The following is a 20,423-nucleotide window of genomic DNA, read 5'->3' as shown; positions in this document are numbered from 1 at the left end:
TATAATTGCCCTACAGTGGTGTGTTAGTTTCTGCTTTATAACAAAGTGAATCAGCTATACATATACATATGTCCCCATATCTCTTCCCTCTTGTGTCTCCCTCCGTCCCACCCTCCCCATCCCACCCCTCCAGGTGGTCACAAAGCACGGCGCTGATCTCCCTGTGCTATGCGGCTGCGAGTGGCATGTACATATATACACTACCAAACGTAAAATAGATAGCTAGTGGTAAACATAGCATTTATTGATGGAAGAAAATCACAGAAAAATACGTAGTGCCACATCTTGTCCAACCTTGACAGCGGGATTCATTCCCTTTTTAGCGCACAATTTAGGACTGGTCGGAGCAGCCCCAGGGCCGGCATGAAGGGCTGCGGTTGATTTGGAAGTGGGGCACGGACCAGCCTTCCCTCCACAGTGCAAAGCCAGCAACCCTCCTGTCTAGGCGGGATTTCTCCCTAGGCTGCAGGGCGGGACTGAGAGGTGCGAGGGCTGCTTTAGATGCTAGGCCCTTTCCCGGGAGCCCCGCCCAGGCCCCGCCCAGGCCCGGCCGCAGCCCCGCCCCGGCCCCGCCCGCGCCTTGCCCCGCGCCCACACTCAGCCCGAGCCGCGGTCGCTCATCTGACCCGAGCCACAGCGGCCGGAGATGCAGCGGGGTGCCGCGCTGTGCCTGCGCCTGTGGCTCTGCCTCGGACTGCTCGACAGCGAGCGTGGTGAGCCCTCCGCCTGCCCCAGTGTACAGCTGGCCACGAGGGGGGACATTTTCCCTGGGCAAATGGTGGGACCTCACCGATGGGAGACGGGCGGGGGACAGGACCCGCGGGACCCTCCGGCACGAGACAGGGTCGGGAGCCAGGGATTCAGACACCGGAAGGAGCACGGCGAGTCGGGCCGGGCTTGCCGGGTTGTGGAAAGGGCGGGGACGGGGCGCGGGGCTGCACCGCAGCTTAGAGGTGGTGCTCAGTCCCCGACTGCGCTCCACAGTCTGTGGCTCAGCTCCCTTGGACCTGGGCCCCTTCGCGCTGCACCCTCAGCCTGGATCCTTCGCTTGCTTACACGCTTTCCCGCGAAGTCCAGGCACCGTGCTGTTCTGTCCTCGAACCCGAGAGCACTGGGGATTGTACCCCCGCGCAGAGGCTGCAATCCCCGCCGAGTCGTAGACCTGGGTGCGCACTTCCCGACACCTCTAGTCTGCGCTCGAGATTGGTCCTCCAGAGGGAACTCTGGTTGGTGTCTACCTTCCCCAGGCCAAGGACTGCGGGGGCAGGGGCTCGGGATCGTGGGAGATAGGCGCTGTGTGGCGGATTGGGCGCAGGTGCCTGTTGGAACTTGAGGAGAATCTTGAGTCGGCAACTCGTAAGTGATCAGCATGGCAGAAGAGGCAGAAGGCCGGCCCTCGCCGTGTTTGAGGGGTAGGACCCCGGAAGGCCAATCTAAGGATCTTGGATCATAAGGCAGGGGCCGACAAGGACGGGTCTTAAACACAGGAGAGGCAAGGTCTGGTTTGTGATGGGAACATGACTGGAGGTTGCTGCTGAGGGATTGGAGGGAAGAGAGTGTGGGGGATGACGGAGGGAGCAGAGGGGTATGGTTGTTCGGAGATGTCAGGATAAAGCAGCAGGAATAAGGGGAGGATGAGCTGGAAGCCCATGCAAGATCTGGTGAACGTGGAAATCAGAGGGTGGAGGAGGGGTAATGGGTCCCCAGTGGTTGAGGGAGGAGTTCTGGGAGGTCTGAAGGGAAAGATGGGGACCTCGCTATTTTTAAACACCATGGGCATTGAATAGTGGCTTTACATGCTTCATTTCTTTTAATCCTCACAAGGGAGTGTTAGACCCGTTTTACAGATGGGAACACTTAGACGAAGGACACTTATAACTTCCCCCAAAGTCCCCGGGAAGCCAGTAGTAAGGGAAATTGTCAACCCAGGTCTTTGGAATAACAGAGCTCTGTTCTCTGTGCCTATATGGGCTGAAGAGCTGAGGATAGTGGAGGTGAGGAAGGCGTGGGTGAACCTAGAGGGAGGAGGAGGGAGGAAGACATCTATCTGGCCTCCAAGTCAGGGCAGGTCTGAGCAGAGGGGCTGCCACTTGGCCCTTCCTCGCTTCCCTGCACCCTGCCCAGGACCAGGCTCTCACAGGTGCTCAGCATGTGTTAAGTGACTGAATGAGTGTGGGGAAAGAGTTGAATGGCGCCATGGCTGGGCTTTGGGGCAGAGGAGTGGGAGATCCCACCTTGAGGTGACATCCAGCAAGCACTGGGTGTAGTGTCCAAGGCTCAGGAGAGAGGCTGGGCTGGAGAGCTGGAGAGGAAGCAGACCAAAGGGTCTAGGATGGGAACCTCTCCCCCAAGGAGGGGACCAGAGAGGGAGAGGCTTCCAGGGAGACGGGAAACATTCGGCATGCAGGGTTTGAGGAAAACCAGGAGAGGCTTGTGTCCTGGTGCTCCTGAGTGGAGCAGAGTGGAAGGTGGAGGAGGGAGCGGGGATGAGGTCAGTCTTGCAGTGAGTGCAGGTGATTCTTACCAAAGTTGGGCAATGAAGGGGAAGAGAGAGAATGAAGCTAAGTGGCCCTTGGAAGGGGGGTGGACTAGGTCATGGCTCGTGGGGAGATGTCCCATGGAAAACAGACCATTGCCGCTGTCCCTGAGCCTTGCATTTGCACCACCCATTTCTGGGCTGAGGAGGGCCCTAAGAGCTGCCAGCCTGATGGGGGATACTGGAGCAGAAGCATAAACACTCCAGTGCAGCCAAGTGTCAGTGCAGCCAGAGTAGGAGGCCAAGTGCTGGCAGGTGAGCAGCCTGGCCGTGAAGCTGACTTCAAAGGTGTGATGTTGGTCCCAGAACGAGACTCTTGTCCTAACTCTACCCCTAAATTCCTTGCTATATCACCTGGGCTCCTCTCTTCCTTTCCTTGTGCGTCAGTTTCCCCATGCATAGGAGTGCAAGAAGCTGGCAAGCACTGAGGGGCTGTGCTTGGGGTTGGGCTTTTTGCCCCAGTAGTGTCCCTGTAGAGAAGGTAGGTGGCAGAGGTCACCTCCAACAGACTTTGTCTCTTGGAGCTTAGTCTAGAGTGAGGCTATTTGTGCCTCTGAACAGTGGGCAGTCAGCTCAGGGACATGGTGGGGAAGGAGGCAACTGCTGGGAAGCTTGGTTGGCCCAGCCTGAGGCTGCTGGCTCCTGCCATGGGCTGAGGCACACATGACCATCCCAGCTCTTCGCTGTCCCTGCTCCTCAGCCCTGAGCCAGACCCAGGTGTGGGGGTGGGGGTTGTGGATGCAAGTCAGTGCAGGCAGAATGTGGGGGCTGGGCCCATCTTACTTGGTGCCTGTGGATCAGTGGCTCAGTGCTCTGGGGACTCAAGTGTAGGTGCTGCTCACATCCCCAGCATGCCGGAGGCACCAGGTCAGTGTGGCTGAAGGCTCTCTGCCTCCCCAGAGCCCAGTGCCCACATGGCCAGGCACCAGACTGGGCATGAGGTATAACAAGGGGACTGTCTGGCCAGCTCCTTGCTGTGCCATCCCCACCCTGACCCCCAGGCAGTGGCACCCCAACCTGGGGAAGGGGACTGCAGTTCTGTGCAAGTTGAAAGGTATAGTGTCTGCTCTAGGCAGTCTAGGGAGGATTGGACCAAGCACATCCTGCAGGGGTTTCCTGAGCGCCAGACTAGCAGGAACACAAACATGGTATCGTAGCCCAGGGGCGAAAGTGCTCAGTGACCCAGTGGGGCCCAGCTGGTGGCTGTGGGCTGCTTCTAGCTTGGGGCTTCCTGGAGGGGTCTGCAGACTCCAGGGAAAGGGATTCCAGGTAGGGCAAAGACCCCCTCAAAGGCCCAGAGGCAGAAGAGTCAGATGGTGATCAGATGAAGCTAGACTCCTAGGGGCGGAGAGATGAGATGGAGGAGACAGGCAAGTGGAGGTGGCAGGAGCCAGCAGCACACCTGGAAAGGGGAGGTCTGAGCAGGGAGTCACCTGGTCAGATTCCCCTGAAGGCATCACCGGAGGGGTAAAACCAGATGCAAGCCCACAGCAAGGAGGCTGTGGGTGAACCCAGGAGATACGCCAGGGAAGGAGGTAGCAGGGGATGGTGGAGAGAAAGGGACAAGTGCCAGTCTCTGGCTTAAGCAACAGAACAGGTCATGAAATTGTTTACCAGATGGGGACCCTGAGAAGAGGAGGAAATGTGGGGAAAGATGAGACACTCCACTAGGGAGGCAGGGCCTCAAGTCGAAGGCAGGGAGGAGGAAAGTTGGGAGCACTTGAGTGTGATGAGGCAGAGGGGAGTCGGGGAACCCAGGGAAATTAAGTGGGGTCTCAGCCATTAGGGGAAGTTCTTCTCTATGTCTAGCTTACACCCCTCCTGCTGCCGCTTGGGTGTCCCCCCACCGCGCCGCCATTGTAGATTTCTCTCCACTAGGGCCTAGCCTGTGCCCCACAGCCCTGAGATACCCCTCAGAGAGGGGGGATGCGTAGGGAGAGGGGTCCGGAGAGCCTCTCACACTCCTTGCACCAACCTCTGAGCAAGACACAGCCGACGTGTCCAGCTGGAGCCAGGGATTCCTGAGTTTCGATCCTTTTCAGACACTGGCTTCCTCTGGGATCTCGGTTTTCCGGTCACGCCAAAGGGAGAAGCCTGGGAGCAGGAAGATGCGGGCTTTGGCGCTGGCTGCCGCTGAGGCTGGGTGTGGCTGACAGCAGGCACGCTGCTGCCTGGCTCTGGTGCCCCAGGCCACCCCCATCCCCGAGGCCTGGCTGGGGTGTGGGTGGCCCAGTGAGCAGGCACAGGTTTCAGGGTGGCAAGTGGGGGAGCCCCGCCACGTGGCCAGCGAGGTCAGCATGGGTTCATGGGAAAGGACTTGTCAGCCACAGGAGAGGACATCCTGCCTGCATTTCCCTCTTCCTGCAGCAGGAGCCCATGGCCCAGATTTAGCAGCGCTGGGGGGCCACCTCTGAGACAGCTGGGCTGTCTGATAACACCACCCGTCCCGCTGCCACAGAGCAGAGCCCTGATCCCAGAAAGGCCAGGGCAACTGCCTGGCACAGTTGGCTGCACCCACAGCTGTGCTGCACTGGGAGCTCCACATCTACCAGGGTGCCCTTCCTCCCCATCTCACCCCCAGGGGGTACTCAGGCAGCCCACGGTCCCACTCAGCCTCTCCAACACTCCCTGCTTCCCAAAATTGCCTCTAGGCTGCTTCAGCAGGACCACTCTAAAACAAAGATCTGAGCCTTCCTCGGGCCACCCGCCCCCGCCGGCCCCTCTTGGGCTGATAGTACAGGCCCTCCTGCTAGGGTCCCAAGGGCAGCCGTATGTAGCCTGACATCCACCTAGCCTGCACCCATCACATACCCCAGCCTCAGCACATGACCTTTCTCCTGCTCCAGATACATGCAGAAGGCTACTGAGAATTCCAGGCAGAAGGTGATGCCGCTCCAAGTGGGAGGGGTCTACTAGGGCGGGAGGGGGGCTTCATTCCCACTCCCTGTGTGCCCCAGGAGCACAGAATCTAGGCTTTCAGGTAGGTTCAGGGGAAGCTCTTATCCTTATCCAACCTAAAGCACCATCCTCAAAGCTATCCTGAATTCTACCAAATGGAGTTTCGTTTGTATGAAGCAGCACTTATGTGCACACATACACGCACACACACTTGGAGTGTCTACCAGTGAAATGGTTAATCAAATTTCTTCACACTAGCGTGTGTGAAGATTTTAACCTTGTGACATAGGCTATTGTGCCCATTTTAAAGATTAGAAAATTAAGGCCAGAGGAATGAAATGGCTCATTAGATGCTAGAGCAGCTTTGAGGGAAGTGACAAGTGTCTGGTGCCTGGTGCCAGATGGCATAGGGGCTGAGGGGCAAGAAGGGGCAGGCATGGCAGGTGTTGTCCACATTCTCCAGGGAAAGCACTAGAGAGGTGGGCATGTGGGGTCCTAAATTTCTGACCACCTCATGGACATTTTCACCTTGATGTCCTGTACAGCTTTCAAAAGCAGCATGCCACTAGACACATTGCTTTCCCCCAGGCCTACCCCTGGCAGATGTGCCTACTTCAGGGCAGGACATCTGCACCTCCATCCCTCGCCTCCACACCTGCCCACACACTGTGTGCTGTTGCTTTGTTCCCTGGATCCTCAAAGCCAGTCAAGAACAATCCAGGGTCAAGTCCATGCTGGGGATGCCACCCTGGAAAGGCTCTCATCCTTGCACTGAGGAACTGTCAAGTGCAGTGAGTCAAGCCGCTGCATGAAGCTGTGGAAACATGCAGAGAAGCCCCCAGGAGGGGACCTAAAATTGCGACCCTGGGGCTAGAGCAGGCACCAGGCAGGTGACGAGAGTGACTGGTGAGTCCCTTGAGAAGATCAGATTCCATCCCTAAGTAGCGGAGAGGCAGGAAATTGTTTTAGGCAGAAGAGTGATTTGTGTTCTAGAAGACTCCTTTGACCACTGGGAAAGGCCTGGACCAGTGGGGAGACACTGGTGTGGTGAGCCAGAGGAGGGATTTTGAGGCTGGCCAGGCAGTGGGGTGGCAAAGAAGGGGACTGGAAAAGGCAGCCCCAGAATGTCTAGGGGTGGCACTCGGGCTGGAAGGCATCTACTGCTAAGCGTCTGAGCTCTGCGAGTGCAAAGCACTTTGCCAAGTGGCAGGGAGAGGAGAGGGGCAGGCCTGGTGCTTCCAGCCACGCTGCTGTTGGTGCTGGTTCTGAGGAAGTATAGAGTAAATAGCAGCTTCCCATAATCCTGTCCCCCAAAGATAACCTCTGACTAGCAAGTTAACCTCTGTGCCTTCGTTTTCTCATCCGCAAAATGGTAAGAATAGTACCCAGGGGGGCAATAGAGGGGTGTGGTATGCACAAGTGCATAGGCTGTGCTGGCATACAGAAAATGTTTGCTCTTGTTGTCTGTTGTTGTAACAGGGTATATTGAGGTAAGCAGAATTTGGGGGTCAAAGTATATGAGCATTTTTTTTTATTACTGTGAGTGCCTGTTTGTCCACATCCTTGCCAACACTGGGAATCCTCTATAGTTTTAACACTTGCTCATCTGGGTCGGGGATACTTCTGTGCCCTTTGGCTCATTGTTCTCCTCAGTGGGTGGTGTGGTATGAGGGCTGGGGGCGCCTGGCAGGAGACATCTGGGAAGCAGAGTCCTCTGGGGCTGGAGCTCAGGAGAGCTGCCAGGGAGGGTGGGGGGCTCAGAGGTAGGCTTGAAGCCCTGGGGTTGTGCCACCTCCGGGAGGAAGGAGCACACCTTGAGCAGCTCCAGTTAAATGAGCCACCAAGAGCCTAAGGCTGGGCCTGTAACCCGGGGCCTTTCTCTGGGGCCTCATTCCTCCACACCATGCTCCATCTGTTCCACCTACCTGACAGTCCAAGGTCACCTGCACTCTGGTCTTTGCACATGTCCCTCTGCCCTCTGTGCCCTCCTCCTGGGCCAGCAAGCTCCTGTTCAGTCTACAAAGCCTATTTCAACTCACAGGAGCACTCCCTCCCACTGGCAAGGCTTTCTCTGACCGTCCCCCACCTTGGCACTTTGACCAAAGCACAGAGTCACAGTGAGATGCAACTGCTGTGACATACAAAACAGTGGACAGACAGTGACAGTGAAGGTCTCAGTTTGCCTGAGCCAGCAACAGTTTATCCTTACAATGGTTCTTAGTGTGGTATTATGGTGGTCTGTGGTTCCCAATAATCTTGGGGACAATTCTCATTTCATAAGTTTGGAGCAGGGGAAGTGACTTGCCTGAGGTCATGGTCAGAATGACATTGTAGGGTGTGCAGCTGGGCTCACGGGGCTTCGGGCACTCTCTCTCAGTACAGCCCCTCCCATCTCAGCCCTGCAGGGAGGGCGGTAGGAGGACTGATGGACTATTGACCTCACCCTTGACCTCTGGAGGCACAGAGGCTGCCATCCAGGTGGTGGTGGGGGGACTCCAAGACAGAACACCCCTGAGCCTTCTTCCAAGGTCTATGCACAAGCCTGGCCCCAAGAATGAAGGGAGAGGGCCTTAGAGCCGGCTCTCCAACTCGGCCCACCCCTGGGACTGATGCATGGAGACCCCAACCTGGCCTCACCTGCCCCCAGTGCTTTCCCCTCAGCTTGCCTTCAATCTGCAGCCATGGGCCTGGCCCTGGCTGCCTCTGTCCTCCAGGGCACAGATGCTAAGGAGAGTGTGGACCAGACTAGCAGGACTGCAGTACAGCGCCTGTCACCCACCAGGTGACCATGACATTTCCTTGAAATAAGGAATTGCAAATGCAAAAACCACTACTGCTACACTCTGCCAGAGTATGTAGGGGCACCCCTGAGCTTACACACCATCCTGACATCATCCCTGGGTTGGTTGTGCTGAACCTGAGGACAGAGCCATGGGCCAATGACATCCTGGCCCCCAGGAGCCACACAAAGGTACAAACCTTCCCCATGTGGTGGGTGAGGGCCTGGTGTGCTCAGCAGGTGGATACTGGGTGTGGCTGGTGTCTTGCCTGTGTGGCAGAAGAATTGGGAGGTGAAGCTGGTTAGAAGGGGGGGCCTGTTGGGCAGGGCATCACCCTGGAGGCCGGGCCAAGGGCATTCACAGCTCCAGAGGGCCACAAGGAGCCAGTGAAGGTGTCCGCTGGGCTGAGCAACAAATTGGAGGCCAGGAAGGAGACTGCTAGGGAGCAGAGAGGTAGGGAGACTGGCACTCGGGGTGGCAGTGGGAGAGAAGGAGATGGAGAGATGTGAGGGCTGAGTCCCAGGCAGGGATGGGCCTGGACTTGGTCAGACTTGGGCTCCTGCACAGCTGCTGGTTATCACTGATGTGGAGCCTGGAGCCTCAGTTTCCTCATTGCTGACTGGACTCGTGATCCCTCCCTCCCTCCCAGGCTACGTGAGGATCAAATGAGGCAGTGACTGCTGGGCTGTGGTTCAGTGCCTAACCCACAGGACTTCCCACCCCTCCTGCCTGCCCCTCACCCAGGATCCTGGTGTGCTACTTCCACAGCCAGCGCCTGTGGCTGACCCCAGGGTCCCACTGCCCAAGGCTGCTGACAGCACAGAGAAGAGGAGGTATGCTCTCTGGCCTCCCTGACCTCGGCCTGGCGCCTGCCCGGATTGCTCTGCTCAGGCTAGGGGGCCAGGGCTGCTGGCCAGGGGAAGGAAGAAGCCAGTTCCTGGGTCAGGAACAGGAAGGCAGGGGGAGTGCGGCAGAAGCCAGGATGACAGTGCTTCCTGCTTCGGGAAGGGAAGGACAGCGGGGACAGACAACAGCCAGGCAGGAAGGATGCGCCTTCTTTGGGGTTTCAGGTGGGGGCTGGGCAGCACGAAGCCTCTGGGCATGGCAAACTAGGCCTGAATCTGCCCCAGCTGCTGAGCAGCCTGTACAGATGGTCACCAGGGAGCCTGGCCTTTAAAACCAGAAACATCTTTTCCAAAGGAACAACAAGGTTTGACAAAGCTCCAACCCAAAGAAAGACCTCAGAGGTTTGTTAGGCCAACCAGTCAGCCATTCATCCCTCCTTCCATCCACCCATTCTTCCATCCATCCATCCATTCATCCATCTATCCATCTGCCTGTCCATCCATCTATCTGTCCATCTGTCCTTCCATCTAGCCATTCTTTCTTTTTTCCACCTTTCCATCCTTCCATCCATCCATCTGTCTGTCCATTCAGCTAACCATCTTTCCTTCCATATTTCCACCTATCCATCCATCCACTCAACCTTCCATTCACCCACTCATCCATCCATCCATCCATTCGTCCATCTGTCCATTCGTTTATTCATTCAACAAGGATCTATGGAGCCTTGACTCTCTGTCAGTGCTAGGCATGGAGTGGGGTAGAAAAGAGGACTGTTTGGGTCCCCACAGCCTGGAGGCCATGGTGGCTGGAGGACAAGAATAGGACGTGAGAGTGGACCAAGAGGGTGTGGAGGGGTGGCGGGGGCCAGGCCACGGTCAGAAGTTTGGATTTTCTTTAAAGTGTAGTGGAAAGTCACTGACGAAATTTAAGCAGGAGCATGATTGGTCTCCTTTGCGTTAACTATCACTGTCAACTGTGTGAAGGATTGGAGGAGGGCAAGAGTGGGCCAGGGGCTACTGTGGGGGTGAGTGCAGTTGGTTAGGCTCCAGCAGGAGAGTGGGGGCTGGCTCTGGGATGCTTTGGTGGTGGGTGAATGGGCCAGGGTGGGAGAGGTGGGCATCCACAGGAGCTCCCATCTGGGGAGATGGGAGCTATCAAGGAGATAGCTTTGGCAGGGGTGGAGAGTATGTGAGTCTGCAGTTCAGCAACAGAAATGTGGAACTCAAGGTGTCTGTGGGATGGCCAAGTGAAGTGGCAGCTGGATACTTAAGGCTGGAGTTGAGCAAAGGGGTCTGGGCTAGAGGTAGAGATTTCGCAAGTATATGGACGCTTAGGAGAGAGACTGGTACAGAAGAGAAAGTGAGGAGCTGCAGCACTTGGTGTTGGACAGAGGGGACGGAGGACGAGGGGAGAGTGAGCTCACAGAAGCTAGCAGAAGAGGGAACAGCTCTGCTCTCTGCCCTGGAGGGCCTCCCACAGCAGCATGGAAGTCACAGGATACCTTGACCAGTGGCTCCATGAAGCAGGGGAGGGGGCTGCACCCTGTGGGAAGATGAGCAAATGTGAGAGCAAGGAGTCAGCGAGCAGAGTTTTTGCTAGGAATGGGAATAGAAAAGAGGAAGGGAACATAGGATCAAGGAATTGAGGAGTTTTTGTTTGTTTATAAGATGCGGGATGATTCCATAGAGAAAAATTGGTAATCAGGAAAGAAAGAAATTATCTACAGTGGTCAGATCTGGGGGTTTGGGATCCCTAGCTCAATGGAGGGCTTTGCCTTGGGAGCAGGAATGTCAGAGAGTTTCCAGGGCCTAGGGCAAGGGTGTGGGATTTAGATGTGGGAAGATGAGGTGTCTCCATCTGATGGCTCTACTTCATTAGTGCTGAGAGTGAGAGAGAAGGGAACACCCTGAACTGCAGCCCGGGGGTCATTTAGGGTCTGCCAAAAGGAAAAGAAAGGGGAGGCAGCAGCATGGGGCTCTGGCTTTGTGCTGCAAGCCGAGCCACTGAGGGACATGGGTGCTGCAGGGTTGCGGTGGAGAGCAGGGCAAGGGAGCATTCAGAATGATGGGCCATGGGACATGCAGTGCCAAAAGAGAGGTGAGGCCAGGAGGAGGTAGCAATGCAGAGGGGTCCTTGGCCTCAGAGTTTTGATGAGGTTGAAGAACTTAGCAGTGGTGGGACAGTGGCGCCTGGCAGGAGGCAGAGGAGGCAAGGAGAGAAGTGCAAGAAGATAGGCACTCAGTGATGGCACAGCTTCTGGTGGGGACCAAGTCCAGGGTATGCCCAGGAAGTGAGGGGCTGAAGGGAGGAGGGAGGACAATGGAGATGAGGACTGCAAAGGCCAGGGTGCTGGTGACTCACCCGTGTGGATGTCGAAGTTACGAGGAATGGCCTGAGTTGGGGTGGAGGGGCCTGAAGAGCTCGGAGCAGAGAATGAGGGGAAGTGACCAGGACAGCAGCTGATGACAGCTTTAGTGGGGAGTGGCTGGTGCTGCTGGAAAAGGGGAAGTGACTGCAAGGAGTTCTCTGATGTGTGCAATGGGAGCAATAATCACCCCAGGGGCAGTGGTGTCCTCAGAAAGCCAGGTTTCAGTTAAGGCAGGAAGGATGGAGGAGGACAGTGATGTCTGCAGTGAAGACTACTGATCACACAGGGTCCAGTGGAAGTGACTGAAGAAAGAGAAGCACTGGGGAAATTCAGGGCACGTGGCAACAAAGGAAAGGCTCTCTCAGATGGGTGAAATGGTTGGCAAACACTATGGATCTTCCCGTTTAGCACACTGATGGAGATGCTTCCTTTGGTGGTATGGTGGCCTCTAGGGAGGAAACTCCTATAGGCTCCATCCCCCATCCATCCACTCAACCCACCCACCCTCCCACATATCCATCCATTTATTCATCTGATCATCCATCTTCCATCCTACCATCCTTCTATCCATACCCTCAATCTTTGGTGTGCACCTCTTTTGTATTAAGGTTAGAAAGATGAATAACATACAGCCTCTGTTCGGATGTGACCAGAAAACCACAGTTCAGTCCAATAAGTGTTCTAACACCATGAGCCTAGGAGGCCAACACTGCCTGAGTAACAGTGACTGCCCCATAGAGAAGGGACACATGAACTAGACCCTAAAGAGGGAGCTCCACAGGAGGGAAGGAAGTACAAATGTCCAGGGCAAAAAATTAGCAGACAGAGACTTCAAGATATGAAAAACCTGGCACTTTGGGACAATGGTGAGAGGTCTGTTCCTCTCAGATGTGTCAGGAGTTGAAGCTGGAGAGAAGGGGAGTAGGCAGAAGGGAGAGGGCTGGGGTCCCCCACTTTATCTTAGAAGCAAAGAGGAGTTGCACAAGGAAGCTGGGCTGACAAATGCCATAGCTCTGTTGCCAGGGTGCCAGGTGTGTGCCCTGGAGGAGCACCCCAGAGAAGGGGACCCTTGCTTGGCCTCCCCAGGGGCCCCAGGGCAATGCTGCAGGCCTCACCATGCAGGCATACATAACCCAGGGCAGGTGGGTCCTGGCCGCTGCACCTCTCCTCTGGTGCCCACATGCCAGCCTCAGGCCTGACTCCTGACTGGTCCACAGGGACAGCCAGTTCTTTCATCCCCTCACAAGTCCAAACCCAAGTCCATCATTCCCCTCTCCCCCCACTTATGTAGCTCAGAGGCCAGTTTGCCTGGCATGGCTTTATTCACTTTCCACTGCCTGGAAAATCCTACTTCTCTTTCAAAGCCCATCTTAGTGGTGTCCGCCTCGGATTCCTTCCTGGCCCCTCAACACCAGAGCAGAGCCTACCCACTGTGGGGCTCCTACACCCCAGCAGCCCTGGGGGTACATGGTGGGGAGATGTGATGCGGGGGCTGGTACCACCCTGGGGAGGAGTGGACCTGGTGGCAGAGCCCAGGGCTACTTTCCCATCTCGGGGCCCCAGGGTGGGGCCACTGTCCTGAGTGCCAGGAGTGGGTGCACTGGATTCGAGTTAAGGAGAGACTTCAGTGTTCACAGCATCCGGCTTGATGAAGGGCTGCCTTCTTAGGGCTGTGGTGTAGTCCAGCTGGAGGGTCTCAGTTTCCCTGGCTGTACTAGATACTAGTGGGATTAGATGCTGGATGAGGGCCTTCTGCCTCTGACCTACGGTGGTGGGGTACCTAGAAAAGTTTGGCCAGCAGGAGGCACAGAGGGAGAGGCCAGCCAGGCCCTGGCAGCCAACTTGTCCAGGTGATGCTGAAATGAGACCTTGGGGTGCAGAGTGTGCCGTCCTGGTGCCTCTTCCTAGGGCAGCTTGGGGTCAGGGTGGTGTAGAACCAAGTATGGTGGGGATTCCCCCAGCCTCTGCCTCCCACAATTAGCTGCCAGGGCAAGACCCCAAGCCTCAGGGAGCTGGGCTGGAAAGGGCAGAGGAGCTGAACCTGTAGGACTGGGGGCTGGGGCAGGATAGTGGGCTGTGCCCCCCAGGAGGACAGGGACTTGGGGGAGGGACAGGACGCAGCCCTGGGCCTCCGGCCACACAGTCCCCTCTTCCTGTTGTCTCAGGATGGTCCTGGCAGGATGCATCTGCTAGAGTTCCAGGTCCAGACCTCCCCTGGGGCCTGCTCCCACCCTCCCCCAGGATCACACACACACACACAAATTCACATGCGTGCACACGCAGACATGTCAATGACACACACACACAAAGTCACACACAACACTCACATATCAGTCCTATAAACACAGATCTATGCACACACAGAGACAACACACACGCGTGCATGTGCACACACACATGCAAACACTACACACACTATCCTGCTGGGAGGAGGATGGGGAGTAAGGAGCTGCGTGGGCAGCAGGGCCAAGGTCCTGGAGGGCCACAGGACGGTGTTTAACCAGGCGAGGCAGTTACCTGTTTGGGGATTAGCCCTTTTGGAGGAATGGGGGGCTGAGGCAGGGAGAGCAGGGAGAGGAGAGCTGGGGCAGCCAGAGGGCGCCTTGGGGGTGAAGAGAAACTGATGGAACCAAGGACATGTGAGCTGGACTCCATGGGACATGGGAGAGGGCGAGGTCACAGGCAGAATTCCAGGGAGAAACCGAGGCCTGAGTTCTGTGCATGTTTGGCAGTCTGCACTGTGCAGGTCTCCCTCACAAACAGTAGCTGTGCATCTGGGGGGAGGAGCCTTCAGGCAGAAATGTGGGGGTCACAATGCCGAGGAGATGTGCTCCAGGCCTCACCCAATGTAGGATGAGGCCTGTGGTCTCCCCTATTGACTTCATGTTGACAGCTCTGCTCATGCGGGGCTAGAGGTTCAGTCCAGGGCTCAATCAGGGCTCACTTGGGGCTGGGCCCAGTCTGCAGCCAGGGGGCAACCTGAGGTGGAGGTTACCAGTTGTCTTGGTGCCTTATAGGTACTGCTCAGGGCTGAGAGCCTAGGCAGCCCCTGCCCGGGGAGGGGCCCATCAGCACCGGATGGATGTCATCATGTGAACTCATGACCCAGTCCCATGCTAACCCTATCTCCCACCCCAGGCCTGGCGAGTGGCTACTCCATGACCCCCCCAACCCTGAACATCACGGAGGAGACACACGTCATCGACTCCAGTGACAGCCTGTCCATCTCCTGCAGGTATTCAGCCCTCAGCCAGGAGGGCAGGGGACTGGGTCCCTCCTACCTGGCAGGCCAAGGAGACTACAGAAGGCCAAGCAGATGGTGGCGGAGCACCCAGAAGGCAGCCTCTCCCCAGGGCAGAGGCCTCGAGGCTTAGGGTTGCTTCCAAGTGGCTTGAGTTGTAGGTGCCTGGAGGCATAGACCATCCCCTGCTCTGCAGACACAGGCACCCTGCACCCACCCCCATTTCACCCATACCCACCCCTCTTAATTTCATATGGACCACAGATCAGTCACCCTGCATCCACCCTTGGGTCACCCCACACTTACCCCAGGCCACCCCATGCCCATGCCCAGGTCATCCTGCATGGACCCCAGGTTGCCTGCACCCACCCTCAGCCACCCTTCACTGGCCCCAGGCCCACCCACACAGACCCCAGACCTGTTATCTTCCCTGCAGCCCCAGCTATAATCTGAGGCTCAGGCTTCTCTGCAGGACAGCCTGCCACATGCAGGCCCAGGAGCCAGGCAGAGGCCCCAAGGGTCTCAGGGAGCACCCTGCCCCAGGTTCATGGTATGTGCCCAAACGCTGGTCTGCCCTGACCGCTGGGTGAGATAAGCTATGGGCCAGGCTTGGCTCCTGAGGAGGTTCCACAGGGACTGTCCCCCAGGGCTGCAGCCTGGGCCCCTCTTGATGTCCTGCATCCTCTGCCAGGGGGCAGCACCCCCTGGAGTGGGCCTGGCCAGGGGCTCAGGATGCACCAGTCACAGGGGAGAAGGACGGCGAGGACATGGGGATCGTGCGAGACTGTGAGGGCACAGATGCCCGGCCCTACTGCAAGGTTCTGCTGCTGCAGCAGGCCCACGCCAATGACACGGGCAGCTACCGCTGCTACTACAAGTATATCAAGGCTCGCATTGAGGGCACCACTGCAGCCAGCACCTACGTATTTGTGAGAGGTGAGAGGGGTCCAGCACTCACCCATGCGGCCACTCAGGAGCCACAGGCAGGGTCCTGGGTCCTGGAGGGGTGGCTGGCACCTGCACCCCCACCCCCAGCCTTTGAACCCCATGGGGCTGCCCTGCAGCCTCAGACCTGGGCAGAGACCCCCGAGCCCCGCCTTCCCCTCCCACAACATGCCCCCTCTCCTCAGACTTGGAGCAGCCATTCATCAACAAGCCGGACACACTGCTGGTCAACAGGAAGGACTCCATGTGGGTGCCCTGCCTGGTGTCCATCCCCGGCCTCAACGTCACGCTGCGCTCGGTACAACCCCACGCCAACACCCACCCTGGATCTGGCCCTCCAGTCCTGTCCCTGGGAAAACTGCCGCTTCTCTGGCCAAGAGGAAGGGGGCAGCTGGGCGCTGACAGCCACCATGTCTCTACAGCAAAGCTCAGCACTGTGGCCTGATGGGCAGGAAGTGGTGTGGGACGACCGCCGGGGCATGCGTGTGCCCACTCCCCTGCTGCGCGATGCCCTGTACCTGCAGTGTGAGACCACTTGGGGTGGCCAGGCCTTCCTATCCAACCCCTTCCTCGTGCATATCACAGGTAGGGGCTGCCTAGGGCTGTAGGGCCCTCACCCAGCAACCACTCCCCATGTCTTGGGAAGAGAACTGCAGGAAGAGGACAGGGACCCCCCATTTCACAGTAATGAAGCTGTAGGTGCCATGGTTTGGCTGGTCTCAGTGGGTGCCCTGTACTCTGTGCACGTTGTCCTATGAGGGACATGGGGGTCACTGTGTGTGTGTCACCAGGAAATGAGCTCTATGACATCCAGCTGTTCCCCAAGAAATCACTGGAGCTGCTGGTTGGGGAAAAGCTGGTCCTGAACTGCACTGTGTGGGCTGAGTTCAATTCGGGTGTCACCTTCGACTGGGACTATCCAGGGAAGCAGGTGAGGTCAGCAGCCCTGCCAGGGGCTGTGACTGAATCATCCCCAGGAATCCCCATCACTACCCACACTCACCCTGGTCAGGCACACACTTACCTCTGTGTAGAAGAGGTGCAGGCTCAGTCCTGCCCCAGGAGCCCCTGTCTGATACAGAAGTTTTCCGATCCTGAGGAAAACTCTGGGTCTGGGTCCAAGGCTTCTGGAGCTATTGCTGGCTGGGCTGGGGTGTGTGCCTATGGGGGTTAGTTCTCTCAGAGCCAGCCTGCTCTGACCCTATGCTTCCCCTGGTCCTGGGCAGGCAGAGCGGGGTAAGTGGGTGCCGGAGCGGCGATCCCAGCAGACTCACACAGAGCTCTCCAGCATCCTCACCATCCACAACGTCAGCCAGCACGACTTGGGCCCATATGTGTGTCTGGCCAACAATGGCATCCAGCAATTCCAGGAGAGCACTGAGGTCATTGTGCATGGTACGGCCTGTCAGGTCATTGTGCCCAGCATGGCCTGGGCTAGGTCAGTTGTCAAGCCTGGGGAACAAGGGTTCTTGTGCAGTGTGGGCCCAGGGTCATAGGTCATGGTGCACCTGAGCAGTGTGGCGTCCAGCCAGAGGGAAGGGAGGGCCGTGAGTGGACGGACTGCCCGGTTCCCACACCACAGAAAGCAGGGCATCTGGCCACTGGGGGTGGCTGTGAATCCCTGGGTGGTGGTGGGTCAGCGATGCTGGACCCAGCTTTACCCTGATGCCTCCCGTCTGGCAGAAAAGCCCTTCATCAGCGTCGAGTGGCTCAAGGGTCCCATCCTGGAGGCCACGGCAGGAGACGAGCTGGTGAAACTGCCCGTGAAGCTGGCAGCATACCCCCCGCCGGAGTTCCAATGGTACCTCCCTCGCTCCTGCCCCTCACTACCCACCAGGTCCAATGCAGAAAAGAACCACAGGGAGGGAAGGGCAGCATTCTCCCCACCACGGCCTACTCCTTGAGACTTGGATGGGGAACTGTCCCCACTATCAGAGCCTGCACCCTGGGCAGGGAACCCTTATGAAGATTCTAAGGAATATGCACATAATGCGATATTTTGGCTAGAGGAAAGGTTGGCCTGAATTGCCGCTAAACTGTGAAAGAGTGTAAATACCGGTCTCCTGTTATGTGTGGGTGTGTGTGGGCACAACATAGGGCTTTATCTAACTGTTTCCTGCACCCACTCAGCCTCTCTGAGGGCCCCCGCTGGAGGGTGTCATAGAGGGATGACTTCAGGTTTCCTAGGCCCCTCTCCAAACAGGTTGCCACACCCAGGATCCTTCTAACCAGAATTTTGGAGATGTCACAGGGGTTTCACAAATTATTATGGTGCTGGGCCCTGGGCTGATGTGTGTGGCAGTGGGCTAGAACTTCCGGAAGGCCTTCAGGCTCCAGATCCCCAGTTCTGGTGTGTGACCTGAGAGTATGGTCTCCCTTGCAGGGTATGCCAAGTGTCAGTGAGGGGTCCCTCACTGGTGGCTTCACCCTCACCAGGCACTCCCAGAGAGCTCCCAGAGAGCTCAGGAAGGCATAGCACCCCACCATGCACCCTTCGGCCATCTGAGCAGTCCACTTGGCCTGACCCTGGGAGGTCACACTCTAGCCTGACCCTTATCGTACACATGAGGAAAACAGGCCAGGAAAGGGGAATGGCATTCCTGCCCAAGCCCTGAGCCTCCTGGGAGGAGTCTGCTCCATTCTTTCACAGTTGGCCAGAGGAGCCTTGCCTTCCCAGCCAGGAGCACCTCCCACCAGGCAGGATGACATTTGCTGAAAGCCTGTAGCTGGGCAAGCAGAAGCCCAGACATTCTCAGCCAGCATCCCACTTCATTGGGCATAGGCAGGAAACAGGCTTCTCCTGGGAGAGCCCCCAGATGCCCTGGGCCTGCGCCTTCTGTGACCCTACCTCTGAGGCCACAGGCTTTGGGGTCCATCAGGGGCATCTGGTGCAGGACCGGGACCCTTGAGACAGGGTCCAGAAGGGCGCTGATGCGGTCCAGAAGGGCGCTGATGCATTCTGGAGCCTCCCTCACAGGTGCGGTCTCTTGGAGACGCCTAGGGCCCAGTACCCTGCCCTTCAAGGCCAGTAGTACTGACCCTGTCTAGGAGGGTGGCCAGCTCTGTTGCATCAGAGATCTGGCCCAGGCCTGATCCTCTGGCAGCTGACTGCCTCTCACCATTCCCACCACATCTGGCCTTTCTTTTCTCACTTGGCCAATACCTTCCTCCAAGAAGTGCTCAGCTGGGCCCACTGTTCACAGAGACACCTGCCCCAGGGCACTAACGGTGACCATAGCTCCACAGGGGCCAACTCTTCCAGGTAATCATGTGATGATTATGAGTAAGTGAATGGATGGATATCTAGTGGACGGACAGACAGGCTGGTCCTGGTTCCCAAAGCAGCCTCTGTGTGGCCGGCATCGGGCTGACCCTAAAGGCCATATCTTGGGTAGGCCTGACGACACCTGCAAGAAGGTTCATTTGGTTTCCCTGGTTTTCAGATGAGGACACAGGGGCTTGGGTCAGTGAAGCAGTTCACCTAGGATCACAAATGGGGCAGGTGGCAACCAGGATTCTGCACCAGAGACCAGCAGGCCTCACAGCCTTGGTCCTGCTCTGCCCTGTTGTGTGACTCTTGGCAAGTCACGTCTCTTCTGACTGGGCTGTGGTGTTGCAGCTGAGGGTCAGACCCCCGCATCCCCCTCACTGTTACTCTCTGCCCCGAGGGCTGTGCTTCTCCTAGTGATTCTCTGGCTTAGTAAACCAGGGTAAGGCACCTGCCTAAGGGAGGGCAGCTTCCAGGCAGAGTCCAGAGCTTGGGTTGCAGGAGCACTGCCTACAGTACTGGGGAGGAGTCTCCTTTGGGATGTGAGTTTATTTATTCATTCACATGTGCGTCGAGCACCTACTTGTGCTGGGCGCTGCTCTACGTGTAGGGGATATGGCAGTGAGGGCACAGTCCCTGTACAGCTCAGTAGGGGAGACGGACAGTTAACAGACATACGTGTGAACACTAGCATGCAGATGGGCAGGCACAGGCCCGAGGGCCAGCTCCCGGTTCACACAGCTTCTCTGACGAGTGGGTGATATGAATATAGGAGAGAGGGAGACTTGCAGGTGTCTAGCATCCAAGCAAGGCAGGACAGTGAGTTGCATAGCCCTGGGGAGGGGGCAGGGCAACAAGAAGTCCCCATATCTGGAGAGCTCCAAAAAGGGCAGAGCCAGGGTCAGGGCTCCTGGACCCCCATGTGGTAAGGAGCTGTGCCCCTTGGGGACTGCATCTCCACCCCTTCACAGCACACACTGGTGAAGCCTATGAGAGACAGACAAGGCCCCCTGGGGACTGCAGTTGTCCCTGAGCCTATAGGTGTTGTGAGACCCGGTAGGTTGAGCCTGGAGACCATCCCCATAGCCTTTAGGCCATCTGTTCCCCAGTCCAGAGTCAGTTGCCGCAGCCCACACCCCTACTACTCTTCCCAGCAGCCTGGTCTGGTGCAGGAGGGGCCTCTTGCTCCTGGCCACTCCTGCCTCCTGACAGTATATCTCAGTTGTAGGGGCTGGGGTGCTTCATGGAAGGAGTGCCAGGACAGGGCCAGGGTGGGGTCCGCAAAGCCCCCTGAACTCCCTTCCTGGTCCAGGTACAAGGACAGAAAGGCAGTGTCGGGGCGCCATAGTCCACACGTTCTGGTGCTCAAGGAGGTGACGGAAGCCAGTGCGGGCATCTACACCCTCGCCCTGTGGAACTCCGCGGCCGGCCTGAGGCGCAACATCAGCCTGGAGCTGGTGGTAAATGGTATGTGTGGGCAGGACAGGAGAGGAGATGGTGGATAGGCGGGTGTGGTGGGGGAGGCTGACTGATTGGCTGTC

General features: G+C 57.4%; 1 protein-coding gene across 3 annotated transcripts in view; it reads left to right on the top strand.

The window, feature by feature from the left end:
• The first annotated feature begins 584 nt into the window (after window positions 1-584).
• The window catches only part of FLT4 (fms related receptor tyrosine kinase 4), a 38,906-nt gene continuing 19,067 nt past the window's right edge, over window positions 585-20,423 (top strand). For 2 of the 3 annotated variants that reach the window (XM_049707715.1, XM_033413482.2), the window contains exon 1: window positions 18,556-20,349. In XM_049707715.1, coding sequence (XP_049563672.1) covers window positions 19,872-20,349 — 478 coding nt within the window. In that variant the 5' untranslated portion in view covers window positions 18,556-19,871. Of the gene's footprint in view, window positions 714-14,566; window positions 14,664-15,360; window positions 15,606-15,799; window positions 15,913-16,036; window positions 16,200-16,405; window positions 16,546-16,840; window positions 17,010-17,297; window positions 17,416-18,555; window positions 20,350-20,423 lie in introns of those variants that run through there. The other variant, XM_033413483.2, reaches the window with a different exon arrangement.

The sequence above is a fragment of the Orcinus orca genome, chromosome 3 (assembly GCF_937001465.1).
Source record: "Orcinus orca chromosome 3, mOrcOrc1.1, whole genome shotgun sequence".
NCBI classification, from domain to species: domain Eukaryota; kingdom Metazoa; phylum Chordata; class Mammalia; order Artiodactyla; family Delphinidae; genus Orcinus; species Orcinus orca.
This window is presented reverse-complemented; position numbering and strand designations above follow the sequence as displayed.